Source organism: Sminthopsis crassicaudata, chromosome 1 (genome assembly GCF_048593235.1).
Source record: "Sminthopsis crassicaudata isolate SCR6 chromosome 1, ASM4859323v1, whole genome shotgun sequence".
NCBI classification, from domain to species: domain Eukaryota; kingdom Metazoa; phylum Chordata; class Mammalia; order Dasyuromorphia; family Dasyuridae; genus Sminthopsis; species Sminthopsis crassicaudata.
The window spans coordinates 416063926-416084687 of record NC_133617.1 but is presented as its reverse complement, the minus strand read 5'-3'; the positions used below and the strand labels follow the sequence as shown (position 1 = coordinate 416084687).

The window sequence follows — 20762 nt, the reverse complement described above, 5'->3', positions numbered from 1 at the left end:
CATTAGTACTCTAGTTCATTAGACAATTGCTCTTTCTCTTTCTTTCCTTTTTTAACTCTGATTTTCCTTTTTACATCTCTAAGGAAGAAGACATCAAGGATCAGAGCGAATCAAGAAAATATTCACTGAGATATCGTAATGAACACAACGGGGATAGTAAAAATACTCAGCAGGTACGGTTTGATTTTTGTGTTGACTTTTGTGGGTTCCCAGGGACTAAAGTAATGGAGCACTTAGTGATCTGCAGTAGTTTTATTATTTCCTTCTCCAGGAAACTGAGGCAAACAGGGTCAAGTGACTTGCCCAGAGTCACACAATTAGTAAATGTCTGAAGCCAGATTTGAATTCAGGAAGAAGAATCTTCCTAACTCCAGTTCTGTCACTCCATCTACTGAGCTACTTAACTTCCCATATCATACTAGGCTATATTATACATTCGATTCTTCTGTACTACAGAATATAAGCATACCAAAATGGAACCCTGAAGAAGAGATTTTAGTTCCTTAACTTTATTTCCTTGGGCCTAAGTTTCCTTATGTGAAGCAAGTGTGCTAGATTATATGTCCCATTAATTTAAATTAATCAAAAATATTTTCTCTGCCCCATCCATTATGGACCTGCCATATACAAAACATTGTGTTACGCTCAAGGGTATAAAGGCAAAATGAAAAATTATTTCAACCCATAAGAAGCTTATATCCTATTCTGGGAATGGAGGAGGGGAAGATACAATAAATAATAACAACAGCAAACAACAATAATAGCTCTTATTTAGCTCCCACAAAGAACTTTACAAATACTATCTCATTAGAGTTTCACAATAATTATTATTATCCTCATTTTATAGATGAAAAAATTGAGACAGAAAGAGGTTATGTGATTTGTTAAAAAATGTTTTCAGACTAGATTTGAACACAGTTCTTCTTGACCCTATACACTATACAATGTGTTGTCTAGCATATAAAAGAAAGGACTAATAATGGGGGGGATCAGAAAGGTGGAACATGAGTTGGAAGCTAGTGGTAGAGTTAAAAAAGGAGTGCCTTCTGACCATAGGAGACAGTTTGTGCAGGGACACAATGAGAGGAACTTGGGGAACCACAAATTCAAAGCAAGTTTGACTGAAATATAGAGTGCACAACTTGGGGCCATGTGCAAAAGTCATAGAAAAGTAGCTCCAAAATGAGCTTGATTCAAAATAGAGAGTTTGAGTAAGAATAGAGTTGGTAGAGCAGGAGGATGAGGATGCTTTCTTATTTAAGGCAGGTGAGAGAACACAGACTGACATTATAGTAAGAATTATTTTTGTAGTCCAACAGTATAGGAAACTTTCAGACAATTGTCTGAGCCTCTAAGACAGAGTTAAATGACTTGTCCAGGATCACACAGCTTATCAAGGGGCAGAGGAAGTGACCAGTCCTTACATCTAAGGTCAACTTTTTATGCCACTATTCCACAATGCCTTTCAAAAATTCTATCTTCATGCTGGAATTTGGAACTATGCTCAAAAAGTTATCAAACTGTGCATACCCTTCGACCCAGCAGTGTTGCTACTGGGCTTATATCCCAAAGAGATCTTAAAGAAGGGAAAGGGACCCACATGTGCAAAAATGTTTGCAGCAGCCCTTTTTGTAGTGGCCAGAAACTGGAAACTGAGTGGATGTCCCTTAATTGGAGAATGACTGAGTAAATTATGCTATGGAATATTATTGTTCTATAAGAAATGATCAGCAGAAAGATTTCAGCAAGGCCTTGAGAGACTTACATGAACTGATGCTAAGTGAAATATGGAGAACCAAGAGAACATTGTACAAGGTAATAGTAAGATTATACAATGATCAATTCTGAAGGATGTGACTGCTTCCAACAATGAGATGATTTAGACCAGTTCCAATGATCTTGTGATGAAGAGAGTTATCTACACCCAGAGAGAGAACTGAGGGGACTGAGTGTGGAGCATAACATAGCATTTTCACTCTTTTTTGTTGTTATTTGCTTGCATTTTGGGGTTTTTTTCTCATTTTTCCCCTTTTTGACCTGATTTTTCTTGTGCAGCAAGATAATTGTATAACATATATTGAATTTAACATATATTTTAACATATCTAACATATATTGGATTACTTGCCATCTAGGTAAGGGAGTGGCCGGAAGGAAGGGAAAATCTAAAACAAGGTTTTGCAGGGGTCAACAATGAAAAACTATCCATGCATATATTTTTAAAATAAAATGCTTTAATAAAAAAGAAGAAGAAAGAAGAAGAAGAAGAAGAAGAAGAAGAAGAAGAAGAAGAAGAAGAAGAAGAAGAAGAAGAAGAAGAAGAAGAAGGAAGAAAAAGAAGAAGAAGAAGAAGAAGAAGAAGAAGAAGAAGAAGAAGAAGAAGAAGAAGAAGAAGAAGAAGGAGAAGAAGGAGAAGAAGGAGAAGAAGGAGAAGAAGGAGAAGAAGGAGAAGGAGAAGAAGGAGAAGAAGGAGAAGAAGGAGAAGAAGGAGAAGGAGAAGAAGGAGAAGAAGGAGAAGAAGAAGAAGAAGAAGAAGAAGAAGAAGAAGAAGAAGAAGAAGAAGAAGAAGAAGAAGAAGAAGAAGAAGAAGAAGAAGAAGAAGAAGAAGAAGAAGAAGAAGAAGAAGAAGAAGAAGAAGAAGAAGAAAGAAGAAGAAGAAGAAGAAGAAGGAGAAGAAGGAGAAGAAGGAGAAGAAGGAGAAGAAGGAGAAGAAGGAGAAGGAGAAGAAGGAGAAGAAGGAGAAGAAGGAGAAGAAGGAGAAGGAGAAGAAGGAGAAGAAGGAGAAGAAGAAGAAGAAGAAGAAGAAGAAGAAGAAGAAGAAGAAGAAGAAGAAGAAGAAGAAGAAGAAGAAGAAGAAGAAGAAGAAGAAGAAGAAGAAGAAGAAGAAGGAGAAGAAGGAGAAGAAGGAGAAGAAGGAGAAGAAGGAGAAGAAGGAGAAGAAGGAGAAGAAGGAGAAGAAGAAGAAGAAGAAGAAGAAGAAGAAGAAGAAGAAGAAGAAGAAGAAGAAGAAGAAGAAGAAGAAGAAGAAGAAGAAGAAGAAGAAGAAAGAAGAAGAAGGAAGAAGAAGAAGGAAGAAGAAGAAGCTGGGAACTCTCACATTGGCCATGTCCAGAAATGTATGGGATTTTTTTGTTTTTTGCTGAGGCAATTGGGGTTAAGTGATTTGCCCAGGATCACACAGCTAAGAAATGTTAAGTGTCAGAGGTCAGATTTGAATTCAGGTCCTCCTGATTTCAGGGCTGGTGCTCTATCCACTGTACCACTCTGTTGTCCCTAGGTTCTTTTCTAGATTGAGAGCTTTCTTAGTTCAGTTCAGTGCCTGAAACACAGCAGACTTAATAAATGTTTATTTGTGGAAGTTCACCTTTTTCTTCTAGGAAATAATTATCCTTATTTTTCTCATATATTTTATTTTCAGGGAGAAGAACATGTCGCTATTGAGCAAGATCTCCCCAAACAGAAAGAAAGCATAGAAGAAAATGAACTGACACACAGGAAAGGGTATGACTCTTAGATAAATCTCAGATCTAATGTAACTTCCTCCCTTTGCCATTCCCCCAGTCATACTCACTGACAGATTTCCCCATGCAACTAAACAGGGTTCACAAAAAAAGCAGATGAGTCATTCAACACTAAAAGCAATAAGCCCTTTTATATGGCATGTTTGAGGGAAGGATCGACAGGCAAGGAGGTATAACCTAACTAGATATAGCCAATGAAAGGGAGTAACTAGGGGTGAGCTAGTAAATATTTGTTTGTTTGTTTGTTTTTAAAAACAGATCATATAAATATTAGAGGGTCTATGAGAAAACTGGGACACAATTACATTGTTGGTGGAATTGTGAACTGATCCAATCATTCTGAAGTACTGTTTGGAACTATGCTCAAAGGGCTATCAAACTATGCATATTCTTTGATCCAGCTGGGTCTTTACTGGGTCTGTATCCCAAAGAGATCATAGAAAAAAGGAAAGGATCCACATATACAAAAATTTTTGTAGCAGCCCTTTTTATGACAAGAAACTGGAAACTGAATGGATGCCCATCAATTAGAGAATGGCTGAATAAGTTATGGTGTATGAATGTTATGGAATATCATTGTTTTATAAGACATGACCAACAGGATGATTTCAGAGAGGCCTGGAGAGACTTACATGAACTGATGCTGAGTGAAATGAGCAGAACCAGGAGACTGTTGTATACTTCAACAATAATACCATATGATGATCAACTCTGATGGACGTGACTTTCTTTAGCAGTGAGATAATTCAAACCAGTTCCAATGATCTTGTGAGGAAGAGAGCCATCTACCCCCAGAAAGATGACTGTGAGAACTGAGAGTGCATCACAACATAGTATTTTCACCTTTTTGTTGTTTTTTTCTTTCTCATTTTTTCCTTTTTTAATCTAATTTTTTCTTGTGCAGCATGATAAATGTGGAAATATATTTAGAAGAACTGAACATATTTAACTTATATTTGATTACTTGCTATCTAGGGCATGGTGGGGGGAAGGGAGAGAAAAATTTGTCACACAAGGTTTTACAAGGGTGAATGTTAAAAACTATCTTTGTGTATATTTTTTTAATTAAAGCTTTTTATTTTCAAAACATATGCATGGATAATTTTTCAACATTGACCCCTGCAAAACCTTGTGTGCCAAAATTTCCCTCCTTCCCTCTACTTCCTCCCCTAGATGGTAAATAATCCAGTATATGTTAGACATGTTAAACTATATGTTAAATCCAATTTGTATTTATACAATTATTTTGCTGCACAAGAAAAAAAATCAGATCAAAAGGAAAAAAATGTGCTGAGGGAAATGAGCAGAACCGGAGATCATTATACACTTCAACAACAATACTGTATGAGAGAGTATTCTGATGGAAATGGATATCTTCAACAAAGAGAAGATCTAATTCAGTTCCAATTGATGGACAGACTCAGTTACACCCAGAGAAGGAACACTGGGAAATGAGTGTAAACTGTTTGCACTTATGTTTTTCTTTCCAGGTTATTTTTACCTTCTGAATCCAATTCTTTCTATGCAACAAGAAATTCGGTTCTACACACATATATTGTATCTAGGATATAATATAACACATTTAACATGTATGAGACTGCCTGCCATCTAGAGGAGGGGGTGGAGGGAAGGAGGGGAAAATTTGGAATAGATTGAGTGCAAGGGATAATGTTGCAAAAAATTACCTATACATATGTATTGTCAAAAAAAAAGTTATAATTATTAATTTAAAATTTTTTTAAAATGAGAAAGAAAATAAAATGCAAGCAAATAAGAAAAGGAGTAAAAAATGGTATGTTGTGGTCCACCCACAGTCCTCTCTCTGGGTGTAGATGGCTCTCTTCCTCACAAGATCATTGGGAACTGGCCTGAATCATCTCATTGTTGAAGAGAGTCACGCCCATCAGAATTGATCATCATATAAATCTTGCTATTGTTGTGTACAATGATCTCCTGGTTCTGCTCACTTCACTCAGCTTCAGTTCATCTAAGTCTCTTCAGACTTTTCTGAAATTATCCTGCTGGTCGTTTCTTACAGAACAATAATATTCCATAACATTCATATACCATAATTTATTCAGCCATTCTCCAACTGATGGGCATCCACTCAGTTTCCAGTTTCTTGCCACTACAAAAAGGGCTTCCACAAACATTTTTCTTTGCATGTATTTTTGAAAATAAAAAGTTATTATCGAAAACAAGCCCAATACAGGTTTAAACATATGAAATTCATCATACATATTTCCACAATTATCCTGCTGCACAAGAAAAATTAAATCAAAAAGGAAAAATAATGAAAAAGAAAACAAAATACAAGCAAAGAAAACAAAAAGTGAAAATGCTATATTGTGATCTACATTCAGTTCCCACAGTCCTCTCTCTGGGTACAGATGGCCCTTTCCATCACAGGACCATTGGAACTGGCCCATCAGTTTCTAATGTCTAGACAATAAAATCACACCTGATTTATAACATTTGTTGGTTTCTGAGTTGTAATTATTCACACTGAAATTTTAATAATTTATTTTTCATAAGTTCATAGTCTCAAAATACCTCTGGGCTCACTAATTTTGTTCCACTAACTTTTCCACATCAGGGCCAGGATGGACATAAGGCAGAGCTGGAAAGGTCAGGATACAATCCAATAAGTGACCAGTAAACCTCTGGCATGATAGTATTTAAGCCATGTTAGGGGCCATGATTGGATACTGCAAAATTTCTCTGGATTTGATGTATGGTTGCCCCAGTCTCTCAGTAGGCTTCCTGGATGCATATTTCAGGATAGTTCCAGAGTCAGGGTAACACAAGTGCTTGATGGGTCTCAGGCAGGGACATATCAACTATCTGGTAAGGGATCTGAAATTGTTCATTTATAAGAAAAATCACTGAGGCAGAGTTCCAAACCAATAGCACTTTATTAAAGGATCTATAGCACTTTCTGATGAAGTGGACCTTAGATCTTCTTCAGATAAGCAATATAAAAGTCATTTCTGGTGACCAAGTAGTCATTAGATGGTCACTTGCTCACACTGGAGAATGTGGTACAGATGTATAAAAATAAATTGGAAGACTTTTCAAAAAATCAAACATCCCACACATGCTGAGTTTGGGCATAAAATTTGAATAAAACAAGATGGAGATGTCTTTGTCAGCATTCTTGTGGTTGCACAAATGAGCTTCATAAATGGTGAATGTTATATTAAAGTCTGAGGTCCACTATAAAGATCTCCTTTAAGAACATATCTAATTATCTATGATTTATGAAAATAGCAAACTAATTTATTGCTAATTGGAATAGGTTTGGGGGTCCAAATTAATCATGTCTCACACTAGAAAACTAGAAGTATTTAAATAATACTTTGGGATTTGAATCCTGATTCTGGACTTCAATCTGTAAACTTAAGGAGGGCATCAAGATATGCTTTCCTTCAAAGAGCTTGTTAGAGATTCAAAATTTCTAGTACTTGCAATATATTAAATAAGTTCCAAAATCAATTAGGCATCTGGGGAATTCCAATGTAACTTGTTTCTTTGAGTCTCAGACATGACTGCCATACATGAGATGGCTTTGCAGTAGGAATGCTTTGAGTTTCTTTGCTCTTTCACAACTCCATGTCTCTAAAAGTAACAAAATAAAAATCAGAATCTACGAGGACAAATGACTCTGTCAAAGCTATCCCCTGATGCAGTCAAAACATATCAACATGTTCTATTTCAGTATTGACTTGTCCACCAAAATCCTTAGATATTTTTCCATGAGAACTTTTGTTTTGCCATACCTCCAGACCTCTGGAGTTTTGACTTTTGAAATCCAAACACAGAAGTTTTTATTTATTTCTATTACAGTTTATCTTACTTTACTCAACTTGTAATTCTAGCCTTTGGAACTATCCAAATGTGTTAACTTATTCCACCCAGATTCTTATCATTCACAAATTTGACAAGCATGCCCTCATTCAAGTTATTGATTTAAAAATATTGAACAATACAAGGTCATGAACAGACAGATGATCCCTGAGGCACTGCCTTTGAAACTTTTCTCTAAGTTTACATTGATCTATTAATGATTGTTTTTTCAGATTTGGATTCAGTCTAAATCAATTGGATTATGCATTCATATAAACCATATCTGTATATCTTATCCAAAAGAAAAACTGGAGAGATTTTGTCAAATGATCTGCAGAAACATAAATATAGATCTAATGCATCTAAATGTACTAAATTTGGACCATTTAGACTAAATTGATCTAAATTTGGTATTTCTCCAGTCTACCAGTTGAGTTTAAAGTTTTGTTGTTGTTTGGGAACTGTTATTAGAAGATAGAGGGAACTGAATGGACTTGTGATCTTACTATTACATGAAATCCCTAGTGATAAAACTTCTTCTCTCAATGCAGATCAGTACCTGCTCTGTACCTTGTTGCCTTCCAGCATTACCCAAACTGTACAGAAAAGTCTTCCCCAGAGTCACAGCCAGAGTGAAACCTGAAGTCAGGATTCCATGAGTCCAAGGCTGGCTCTCAGTCCACTATATGACTGCCTATCTTCCAATCTAATAACTTTGTCCAAAAAAAAAAATTGAAATTTGTATGGCTTATTTCTCTTAATGATCATGCTGCCTTTTTTATAATTACTGTTTTCCTTTATTCTTAAGTTCTAGAATTTTACACACTCACTCTCTTTCCTTTTCGAAACAAGTTAATACTTCTCAAATTATTACATCTCTTCCATTATCCAGGAGCTTTCATAGATTTTTAACCTAAGCTCAATAATCATTTTCCAGTTCTTTCATTAAACCAATTTAAAGTTCATAAAATTAAATATTGCTCTGCAAATTCATTTGCTCTAGGGTTTTTACTTCTTTTAAAAAATTCAGCATCTCATCAACCTTTAAATTTTCTCATCTAAAAAAAGTTTTTTTTAAATGTATTTTATTTTTCTAACTAAATTTAAAGATAGTTTTCAACATTCATTTTTATAGGATTTTGTGTTCCAAATTTTTTCTTTCTCCCATGTTTGTATGCAATCTTGTTTTTCTGGTTCTACTCACTTCACTCAGTATCAGTTCATGTAAGTCTTTCCAGGCTTTAAAAAAAAATTTTTAAAAACTATATTATTGAATAGTTTTTCAGTCATGTTTAACTCTTCATAATCCCATTTGGGTTTTTCTTGGTAAAGATACTGGAATGGTTTGCTATTTTCTCCTATGGCTTATTTTAAAGATGAGGAAACTGAGGCAAACATGGTTGAATAAATTGCCCAGAGCCACACTACTAATAAGTATCTGAGGCCAGATTTTAACTCAGAAGATGAGTTTTCCTGACTCCAAATGAGGCTCTCTATCCATTGCTCTATCTAGTTGCTTCATAAAAATAATAACTAGTATTTTATATGGTGCTTTAAGATTTGCAAAGCATTTTACCCTTATCATCTCAATTAATTTGATTTAATCCTAAGAACAGCTCTGCTGTATAGCTGCTCTTATTATTCCCAATTATTAGATGTGTATGTGTGTGAGAGACAGAGACAGGGACACAGAGAGACAGGGAGGGAGAGACAAAGACAAAGAATGAATGTATGAGAGGCTGAGAGAAGATAAGTTATTTGCCCCATTCACATAACTTGTGTTTAAAGCAGAATTCAAATTCAGAACTTCCTGACTCCAAAACTGGTATTCAATACACAGAAATAATCTAGCTTTCTAGAAAGAGGAAGGGGCTGGATTACATGACACATTTTAAGCTTCAAATCCTAGATCTTTTTTGCCCCTTTGGCTTGGAGCATCAAGTGACTCTTTTATAATTATTTTCAAATCCTTGCTTCTGTCTTCTATGCATCACCTTTATGTGGTGTTTTAAGCATGATGCTAAAGAATATAGGCAACATAATGGAAGATCTTGGAGAGAAAAGTAGAGGCTACACATAAGCTGTACAGTGTAGCCTGGAATTTATGGGTTAAAATATATATATATATATATATATATATATTTATTTATAGACAATGATTAAATTCCCTTGGGAATTAATTGGTCCCAATGGACTCTGTTTCCCACACAACCTCTAGGGATGCATTTGCCTATAATATAATTGAAATTAAAATAGAAAATTTAAGGCATTTTTTAATAGATGTCAATAAAGTCAGTTTCTCACAGTGTATCTTTTCTCCAGACTAGAAAGCCAGACTTTCTGAATGGAATCCCTTGGCAGTTTTCTTGCATATTTGCCACCAGGAGGAGATTCCTCTGAGAGAACAGGATTAAACTCACTGTATTAGAAGAACATCTCCACTCTGGGACAACAAAAATTCTATTTCTGGAACACATCCTGAACAAAACTATTTCCCAACTTATATTTCACTATGACAGTGCCTTTTCTCAGAAGTCTTGTGGAAAGGTACAAATTGAATTCAACTCAACAAGCATTTCTTTTTATATATTTTTAATTTTTCAATATTCTTTTTTTTTTCCTGAGGCAAGTGACTTGCCCAGGGTCACACAGCCAGGAAGTGTTAAGTGTCTGAGACCATTTTGAACTCAAGTCCTCCTGATTTCAGGGCTGGTGTTCTCACTGCATCACCTAACTGCCCTAAATATTCATTTTTTATAAGATTTTGAGTTTCATATTTTTTCCCTCCTTTCCATTCCCTTTCCTGCAGACAGTCAGCAATCTGTGTAATCATGTTAAACATATTTTCACATTAGTTATCAACAAGCATTTTTTAAGTGATTTCTATGTCATAGGGTCTACAAAGAATAGTGATAAAATGACCTGAGTTGCCCTCAAAATGGCTTTTAGATTTAAATATCATGGGATCATAAAAGGACCCTAAAAATAATTTCATTTAATCTCCTTAATTATGTATGAAGAAACTGAAGCTTCAGAAAGGTTAAGTGATTTGCTCAAAGTCTCATAGAGCCTATATGACCAAGAAAGCAGTTGAATTGATAAATGTTGACTCCAAAATCAACACTCCTGCCACTTGATCATATAATGTAACATCTGAAACTTTCTAGCAATCCCTGCTCACCAATATCCCAGATAGGCCTTGGACCTAATCCATGCAAGCCAGATAGAGGTAGAACACCAATATAAGGAAGGATTTGATGTTCTGAGTAAAAATTTGGTTTCCTCTTTAAAAAAAATAAATCTAAGATCCCTTTAATAAAACAAAATGAAATAACTCAGACATATATCATTGAAAATTATGCACAGTTTTGAGGTCCTGCACTAAATGGAGTACATGCAGAATATGTGAAACCACTGAGACTCTTATTTGGGTCTTAAAATTCAGTATTGTCTTGTAAGTCCAACCCAATCCATCCAATAGAAAAATATAGATTAAAAGCAGCAACAGGAACAAATTCTTTCCCATGTTAAAACTAGGTTTCAAAACTGATCATTCAGTATTGTTGTAGCTGATTTAAAGTCATGTCTGACTCTTCTTAACTCCATTTCTTGGCACAGATACTGGAATGGTCTACCATTTCCTTCTCCAGATCATTTTACAAATGAGAAAACTGAAGCAAACAGAATTAAATGATTTGCCCAGGATCACTGGCAGATTTAAATTTAGACCTTCCTGATTCCAGTCCCAGGATTCTATCTATGATTGAGAATTCCATTATATGTCTACAAGTCCCTTTCATGAATTAGCTCCTTGCAAAAAAGATTGTTTCATTCTTTTTCCTTGTATTCCCAGTGCCTGTACCAGTGCCAAACACAGAGGTGGCATGTAAATACTTGATTGATTGAGTTATGCCCTTTATTAATTCTATATGGCCTACAATAGCCTAAAGTTGTCTGATTTTATGAGAGTGAGAGCCTCCTTAAAAAATGCTTTGGTGTATAACATCATCTTAAAATTCAAAGTTACTGAAAACAAATTTTTATTTTTTGAGACTTTGAAAGAGAAAATTTCTTGACAGCCCTTGAGATAACTGGAGAATACCCTGGGGCATTACAAAACCAAAGTTGAGAAGCATAGCACAGAAGCCAAAATGTTCTCATCGTGTATCAACTTTCAAGGACATTTACCCAGAGAAACCTAAGCTTCCTTTCCAATTTCATATTACCTTAAGATTCCTTGAAATACTATAAGACTCTAAAGGCTGAGAAAGCCCCCTGAGTGGCAGAGAGGTACTCAAGTTTCAGCTAATGTTTATGGGAAAACACCAACTAGATGCCTGGAATCATTTCTGATAGATAACCAAACATTGGTAACATATTTCCAACTAGATTATGTATGAGTTGCACAAGGGACAAACAACAGAGACAAATTTGAAAGTTTTCCTTTATTCCTTAGCATGTAAAAAATATTAGCCTGAAAATAAATTCATCTTATAAAATGTCACAACTGTTCCCACCCTCCAATTATTAACTTATTGCTCAGGTGATTCTAATACTAATAGTTTAAGGTTTTCAAAGTGCTTTACAAGTATTAATTTCATTAAATCTTCACAGCAATCCTAGAAGAGAAACAACATCCAACTTTTCATAATCCCATCTAAGATTTTCTTGGCAAAGATACTGAAGTGGTTTGCCATTATTTCCTTCTATAACTCATTTTACAAATGAGGAAACTGAGGCAAACATGATTAAGTTACTTGTGCAATCACACAAATAGTTCATCGTATTTGAACTCATCCTAATTTTTGGTCCAGGACTCTATTCACTTGGGGAAAATAAGGGTGAGAATTAGAGACACAGAACTACAGATATGTGAACTTCCTTTGTCAATAATAAGGCAACTTCAATCAATCATAGGTTCATAAAGAACTGGAAGGATCATTTAGCCCTCATTCCCTCATCCTACAAATGAGGAAACTGAAGCCCAAGGTTAAATGACATTGCTAAGTTTATACAGACAGCATTAGAAATGCACATTTGAACATGGGTACTCTGACCCTGGAATTAGTGATCAAAATTTCCACCACATTATGATGTCTCTCTATCCAAAGTCACACAGTTATTATAATAGACTTAAATACGAACCTAGTTTTTTCTTACTTAAAAGTCTAGCTCTAAATGATCTACCAAACTGACTACAAGGTATGCTTACCTGGACAAAAGATCAACATTCTAGTATACTACAAAATAATCATTAATAACCTTTCTTAGGAAAAAGATTGTGAACCAGAGATTCAGTCACAACTATTTTTCCTTAAGCCTCTAAACTACATTATGTAAGATTTTTAAAAATACTGCCTATCATCATAGAATCTGTAAGTTTTGTCATACCTTTTATTCAATATGAAAAGAAGTAGGTTTTAGATTTTATAATACCTACGGACTTAAAATAGATTAATTTTTTTTTTTCATGAAGAAACTTTATTTGGAATCTACCAGTTTTTAATATTATAAAGTTGTCCAATGTCTTATCTGAACATAAGTAAATCGGTGTGACCCATGATTTTATTTGTCAACTTAGTTTTATTCTCTGTGTAGACACCCTATATATCATTTTCATTAATTATTATTTCATGAAATAATGAATTATTTCATTTATTAATATTTTCTCTGTACATTTGTATATCTGTAAAGCTCTCCTTTTCATTTCCAACTCCTGGCTTCTCCCAAATCCCTACTAAAATCCCACTATTGTAATACAGGAGAAACTGAGGCAAGACAGAGATTAGGTTTTTAATATTTTAATAGTGGAGAATTTGGACTAGCCATAGCCAAACAGCTGGATGGGACCCTTGTATTAAAGCATCCAGCCACCAGCAAGTAATTCCAGAGACTTTTTTAGAGCTCCAGCTATCAGGGAAACAAAGGCAAGGGAGGAAATTCCAGGAAGGACCATAACTTAGTCCAGACAGATTGAGCATCAAGATAAGGAAGTTGAGCAGTTAAGGAAGCAGATAAAGAAGTCTGAGACAGGAGATGCTCAAGCATTTGAGATAAGCCATCTGGAGTTTTATAATTCTTTGGAATGTGAGAGTGGCCAGAGCTTTGAGGTCCCAATTCTTTCAGTCCCAATGGGGCAAGCTTAGCCACTAGGAAAATTGAGGCAGAACAATTCAGGAAAATTGAGGCAGGGAAACTGAGGATTTACAATTCAGAAAAACTGAGGCATTACACTATATACAAGAATCCTTAATTAATACTTCTTAGTTCCACTGCCTTCCTTCTGCTGGTCATTTCCAATTTATTCTTTATTTACTGTGTGTGTGTGTGTGTGTGTGTGTGTGTGTGTGTGTGTGTGGTTTTTTTCATGATGTCTCTGCATTAGATTATGAGCTCCTTGAAGGCAGGGATTGTCTGTCTTGTCTTTCTTTGTATCCTCAAAACTTAGCATAGTATTGAATGATTGTTTCTTGCTTTGATTTCATTGCAAAGTGTTACAAATGGTAATTAAAAAATAAACTAAATGGTATTCGTTTAGTAAGAATGAGACAGGCTTCTTTCTGGGTCAACTGAAAATTTTGTAGCTTCATTGATTAGAAATGATACAGTGTTTCTGATTATTGCAGATTTCAATTACATCATCTTTCCCTGAATATTTGAAAGAAAAAGGTTTTGTTCTGAAATCTGGTTGCTTGGGTTTGGGTTGGTAAGAATTATTCTCTCAATTTGAATTCCAAATTTTTCAGATGCATTATTGCTCTCAGTAGATTAAAAAGTCCCTTCCTTTCCCATCCCACCTTAACCTTCACCAAGTTTGTCACCAATATTACTTTGAAAGACTTCAAATAGGATAATTGTTATGTGGCAAAAAATTCACCATATTCCTCCCTCTATTCTAAAACTACCTCAATTCTTGCTTTTATTTGACTGACATTCATTTCTTTTCGTATAGATATAGGCATAGATATCTCTATTTTATTGGTGTCTTTTGTTTTTAATATCACCTTATCTTTCCACTTCTCCCCACCCCAAATCTCCCCCCTTCCCCACAGAAAGCCATCCCATAGAAAACAAAAGAAAAATGAAAAGGAAAAAAACCTGATACATTGAACTGATACATCCCACCACTTAAAAAAGAAAGTGAATGTGGGAGAGATTTGTTTCTTTGTAGCTAAATTCTTTGTCTCTTTTTGTGTTTTCACAGGTACTTCACAAAGAAGTATGAGGTGACTTGTGACTTCTTTAGGAAGCATAAAACTGTGATCCAATACATCTTCTATGGCATGTTTTTAGCAGGTACTTCAGTTGGGAGGGAAACAAGCACTTTTTTAGGTTTTAGTTGAAGAGTTGAGAAATGAAATGTTGAGGAAAACTCAATTGTACAAGAGCATCAAAAATATGTTCAAGATGCTCTTTGCCACATAATCAAAGCATAGGGAAAGTGAATACAAGATGTTCCCCTTTAATATATATATATATATATATATATATATATATATATATATATATATATATATATATACTTATACTTATTATATATCCCTATATTTATGAAGCTATATAATATAACATAAAAAATGATTGAGAGGGATGTTATTGAAATTTTCTTAAGTCAATTGCTGACTGACATGGGTACTGAGTTGTAATGATAGCTTTGGTGATAGGAAATCTTCCAATTACTCTAAAGCAAAGCAATAACCCCTATTAAACAAGTTATTAATTAAATACCTACTATGTGCCAGGAGATTTTGACACTAGGGATACAAAGGCAAAATAAAACTATCCCTATCCTTTAGGAGATGTGTATATATAAAGAAAAGATTCAAGAAAATATAAGGTAAATTCAAAAAAAATAAATTTATTGGGAGAGGGTATTAACTAGACAGCTACATGGCTCAATGGTTAGAACACTGGGCCTAGAGTCAGTTAAAACTATAATTTCAGATGCTTTAGTTTTGTGATACTAAACAAGTCACAATCTCTCAGCTTCCCCAAGAAAAAGAAAACAAGGCTCTCCAAGATATAAAGGCGGGGAAAAAATACGTTTTTGGCATGGAGGATGGACAGTGCAAATGTTAGTAATTCTAACATGCTGGGCAGCTAGATGGTAAAATGGATAAATCAGTGGGCTTAGAAAAAGACTCATCTTCATGATTTCAAATCCAGGAAAGGCAAACCTCCAGTCACAAAGAGTGAAGGCTGAAATGACTAAACAACATGCGCCAGTGAGGAGGCTAAGCAATGTGGGTACAAAAAGGGAAAAGTAAAATAATACAAAGAAGCTATTTTATATTCTTGATGTCAGATAAGTTCATATGTACCTAAACCAGCTCACACAAATAAGAAGCCCTCCTATTTTCAAGTACTTTCAGAGTAGAAGATTTGCTTTTCCAATATTAAGTAATACGTAGGAGGTCCAGTTTTATTCTACCCATGACTTTTTCAGTCACTCTGGACATTACCTATCCTCCCTTCAACTTTGTTTCTTCCATCCATGATATTATGCCAGGCTGCACCTTCTAAGCCTATAATGCATTTAGAATGAGCAATCAAGCAGAAAGGTCATAATGAAGAATTGTCATTTGTGGCATTAATTGCTTTGTAAAAGAAATAGAAAAGTGTACCTTCTCCTCTTTGTTAGCTTTTAGGAGTTTACATGGTAAAAATAAATTATAGCATCTCATTTGCATGAATGTTTAAGTCCCCCACAGACTCATAAAAATATATCAATCAGATTAATATATTGCAAATATATATGTATAATTATGAAAACTCTGTTAACAGTGTATTAAATTAGCTAAAATCAGATGCACTAAGAATAATATAAGTTTCTCCTCTTTCCAACCAAAATGTCAAAGTCTCACTTTTAACTGGTAACTTCTTATACATCCCTATTCTTTACTCCCAACCCCTTGTCCCACTTAAAAGAAAAAAAAAAAGTTGATTACCTTTTTTTTTTTTTTTTTTTGGTTGATTTATATAGAGAAATATTTTTATCTAATGAACTTTGGGAGAAAGAGGGACATGGATTAGAGTGAGAAAAGTCTGGATAATGGGGATGCTTCCAGGGAGAATATAGAGTCCAATAAGATCAAGCAGAGTGGGATAGAAATGTAGCTCTTAAGAATTAAAATGGGGGCAGCTAGTTGGTACAGTGGTTAGGGCACCAACTCTGAAGTCAGGATTGATTAAAAGACTCTTCCCACCCCCAACAAAACAAGCCAAAAAAAACCTACCACTTTAATTCTTCTTTTTAATCAGATGAAGAAATCTTTTTTTTTTTATGACAAGGTAAAAATATAATTGAAATCGGGTTAATGGACATCACTACATTTCTTCTCCCCACATAGGTTGTAAAATAGAAAAGTTAGAATTTGTCTTTTTGTTGATGTTGTTAATTTGAGAACTTCGTTCGTTTTGCTTTTTCCAGCCCATTTTGTGAACCTTGCTGGGTATGAAAAGGGTTCATTAATTCTGCTCTTTATTCATTTTAGATTTGGCATGATAGTTTATGTATATATTTATAATGAACAGATAATATATATATGTATATATATATGATGAATAATGTGTTCATTCCTTTTTTTGACAGGCTATTTGACTCTAGTGATTGCAGCTTGTGTGATGAACTTTTATAGAGCCCTCCCACTTTTTGTCCTCACTGTTGCTGCCATATTCTTTGTTATTTGGGACCGCTTGATAGCCAGATATGAAGGTCAGATTGCAGAGTTCTTGTCTCCTGGTATCAGATTCCTAAATAAACATTGGTTCTGGTTGAAATGGTAAGTATAGAATGTCTTCCTATTGTTTATGGGCGGGATTTTAATGTGAAGTCATGTATGCAGCTAATGTCTGAGTCAGGATTAATACTCAGGTTTTTCCAAGTCCATATTGTTAGGGGAGATTATGCTAGGAGGTCCCTCCAGTAATGGAATCACAGATCCAGATGCTGAAAGAGTATCCCAAGGGAAATTGTGGAAGTCATATTTACATCAAATGTGGAATTTATGATTGGCAAGCTATCTGTCCTATCTTCCAAACAGACCTACTGGACAGCTGATTTCTTGATCTCTTGAGCTTTTCTAGCTCCGTGTGTGTGTGTGTGTGTGTGTGTGTGTGTGTGTGATTGTATAATTGTAATGTCATAATATAATGTAATAATAGTATAATTTATGATATATGTGTGTTACCCCTTCCATATAGGAAAGTCAGGAATTAGGCATCTCTTTTCCTAATTCCTCAGGATAAGAAAGGACATAATGGACTCCAGGAAGCTATCTCAGATTTCACAACTCTCTCAGTGATTGCTCTGTAAACACATCCATAGAGCTAGTGTTATTGTCTGTCCCAACTTGTCATTCCTCAGGGCAAAAGTTTGGCTGTCATTTGAAAATACCTCAAATCATCTCAACAACCCTTTTTCCTTTCTCTTAGGCTGATGTGGATCTCACTGATTACATGTATCATTTGCTGGCTAATTTTTGACACAGCCAAACAGGGAATCCAGTCTCTGGTGTCCTTTGCTGGGCTTGTGTTTTATGTTCTTCTGATGCTAATATTTTCTAAGCACCCAACCAGGGTAAGTACTAAGGAAATCTTAAATTCATTTTATCTCTTATCTGCATTTAAGTACATTTTAAGACATTATATGTAAAGAATGCATTGGGTACTTTTTAAAAAACAGAAATTATTTATTTTCTTCCTTACACCATTGTCATTTCTTAATGCCTCTCTCTCCTTCCATTTTTCTTTCCTTCAACAGAACCTCCCTTTTAACAAAGGAGAATGGCTAAATGAAGGAAATCACAGACATAGTTTCTCTAGAGGTGCCTGATCTTATAGTTGTAGCCAATTAGAAATCCTGCTTCAATTCTTTTCCCTAATTTGTCAATCTCCTCCCAAAATGGAACCCATCACTTTTGAATAAAAAGTCCCAAATCAACATATATTCCAAAAACATAGATTTTGATTTTTTAAATCCATAATTGCCTGCATTTGACTATTGGAATTTTTACTTTTTTCTATTGATCTAAAAACTTATCTATAATATTCTTTAAATTGACAACAAATAACATTTTCAATATATATTTGGATGAGAGAAGATTGCTTTAATAGGAAAAAGAATTAATTATCAGATCATATATTGTCACACAATCATAAATACTAGGAATTTTCAACCATATGAAACAAAAGCTTTGCAGTGACCCAAATTCTTCCTTGCAGCCCTTGACCATCACAAATATTGTCTGAACTGCCAATCAGTGCTTAGCGCTTCTCTTTTAGTTCTATATTTTGGAACTAATCGAGTCTTTGTATAGTGAAATAGAAATAAATCATCAAAGCTGAATCTCAGTTACATTATTCTCAAACAGCTTAGTAAGCTGCAAAAAAAGAGTGCTATACTTGGAGGGTTCAAGTTCCAATACTACTTTTTACTGCTTATGTGCAAGTCACTAAACTTTTCTGAGCCTCGGTTTTCTCTGAAAAATGAAAAGGTTGGATAAAAACAGCTTTTATGAAGTTGGCAAATGGAAGAAAACCCTGTTGTTTTTTTCTGTATCATATCAGATTGATGCCAGAATAAAGCCCTTATGATGAAGCTAACTAACATATGAGATATGATAAAACCATGCTGCAGCTCCCTTAATTAAAGATTTTCCTGCTTTTTTTACTTATTGGCACTTGGATTGTCTTTTATGACTCACTTAATGCTTCTGGACCAGTCATTTCTAGTGATATGTCTTTGATGCATTCCTCTTTTGATGTAATTTTTCTTTATTGACACATTGCTGCTTACTTCACACATACCATAAATCTTTTCATTGCCCTTTGGATCACCTGATCCTATTAAGATCATGATGTTCCTTGATTCACAAACATAAGAAGGCATAAGAGGGAAAATATTGATATTAAAAAGATGAGTTTAGGCAGAAGAGAGCAGTTTGGGAGCCCTGTCCTGTAAATACTGTGCAGCCCCCAAAATGCAATCTAATTTTTCTTCAGTTTAGCTTATTGTCCATCTGCAACATGTATTCAAGATATGAGCATTAATGGACTAACTTACTAATGTTCTTCTATAATCATCTGGGCATTAGACATTTTTCTTTGTCTTTGATTCCTCTTTTACTTTATTTTTGCTGGGTGGCAAATCTTTTGGGGGAATAATGAGGAGGTTTATTGGTATTATGAAAACCAATACAGTCAGTATAATTATCCATAAATAGTTAAATCTGGGCAATCTCAGCCATCTAGACAATGTATTTCTTTTTACTATGATCTTGACAAACAACAAACAAGATTATCATTTTCATATGTGAAGCAGAACAAAGATTGTACATGCATCTTCAAAAAACATAGTTCATAACAATGAAAAACACCTTTGGAGGAGCATATATTTCCCTATTTTATGTTTGTCTTGAGATTAATCAACAGAAGACTGCTAAATTTATCTCTAATATGTTTTCATTGAATCTTGCATGTTCTCAGCAAAACCTTTAAGGTAGCATTTTATTATACAGGTCAATAAGTCTATAATATAGGTAGAGTGAGGATGGAAGTAATCAACAAATAACTGGACTATAAAACATTTTCTACATGTTTTCTTCTTCAAATCTTGCTACCACCTCAACTACTTTTAAGAATACAGGGTCACTTACCAAGATAAGGTCAAAATGGATTCATTATTTAGACATAAAGGATGATAGTATAAGCAAATTAGGAAAGCAAGGGATAGTCTACCTGCCAGATCTTTGAAAGAAGGGAGAAATTTATGGCCAAAGAAGACTCAGAAATGCAAAATAGATAATTTTGATTAAATTAAGAAGGGTTTGCAAAACAAGTCCAATGTAGTCAGATAAAAGCAAAGCAGCCAGTGTTTCTGACAAAGGCCTCATTTCTAAAATATATAGAAAACTGAAACAAATTATGAGAATACAAGTCACTTCCTGATTGATAGTCAAAGGATATAAACAATTTTCAAATGTAGAAATCAGAGTCATTTACCATGTCATGTGAAAAAATGCTCTACATCACTATATTGATTAGAGAAATGCAAACAAGGCAACTCTGAGGTACCACTTTATACCTATCAGACTGGCTAAAATGACAAGAAAATACAATGAAAAATGATAAAGAGGATGTAGGAAAACTAAGACACTAATGCATTGTTGGTGGAATTGTGAATTGATTCAACCATTCTGGAGAATAATTTGGAACTATGTCCAAAGGGCTATGAAACTGTGCATACCCTTTGATCCAGGAGTGTCTCTACTGGGCCTGTATCCCAAAAAGATCATAAAGGAGGGAAAGGAACTCACATGGGCAAAAATGTTTGTGACAGCCCTTTTTGTGTGGCAAGGAATTGGAAATTAAATGGATGCCCATCAATTGGAAAATG

At 34.7% G+C, this 20762-nt stretch overlaps 1 protein-coding gene across 1 annotated transcript in view; it reads left to right on the top strand.

Moving 5' to 3' along the window:
• Window positions 1-20762, top strand: part of SLC28A3 (solute carrier family 28 member 3) — a 138264-nt gene that overhangs the window by 69015 nt on the left and 48487 nt on the right. Inside the window, exons 2-6 of the mRNA XM_074280187.1 lie at window positions 84-173; window positions 3418-3500; window positions 14571-14662; window positions 16959-17148; window positions 17801-17945. Coding sequence (XP_074136288.1) covers window positions 84-173; window positions 3418-3500; window positions 14571-14662; window positions 16959-17148; window positions 17801-17945 — 600 coding nt within the window. The remainder of the gene's footprint in view (window positions 1-83; window positions 174-3417; window positions 3501-14570; window positions 14663-16958; window positions 17149-17800; window positions 17946-20762) is intronic.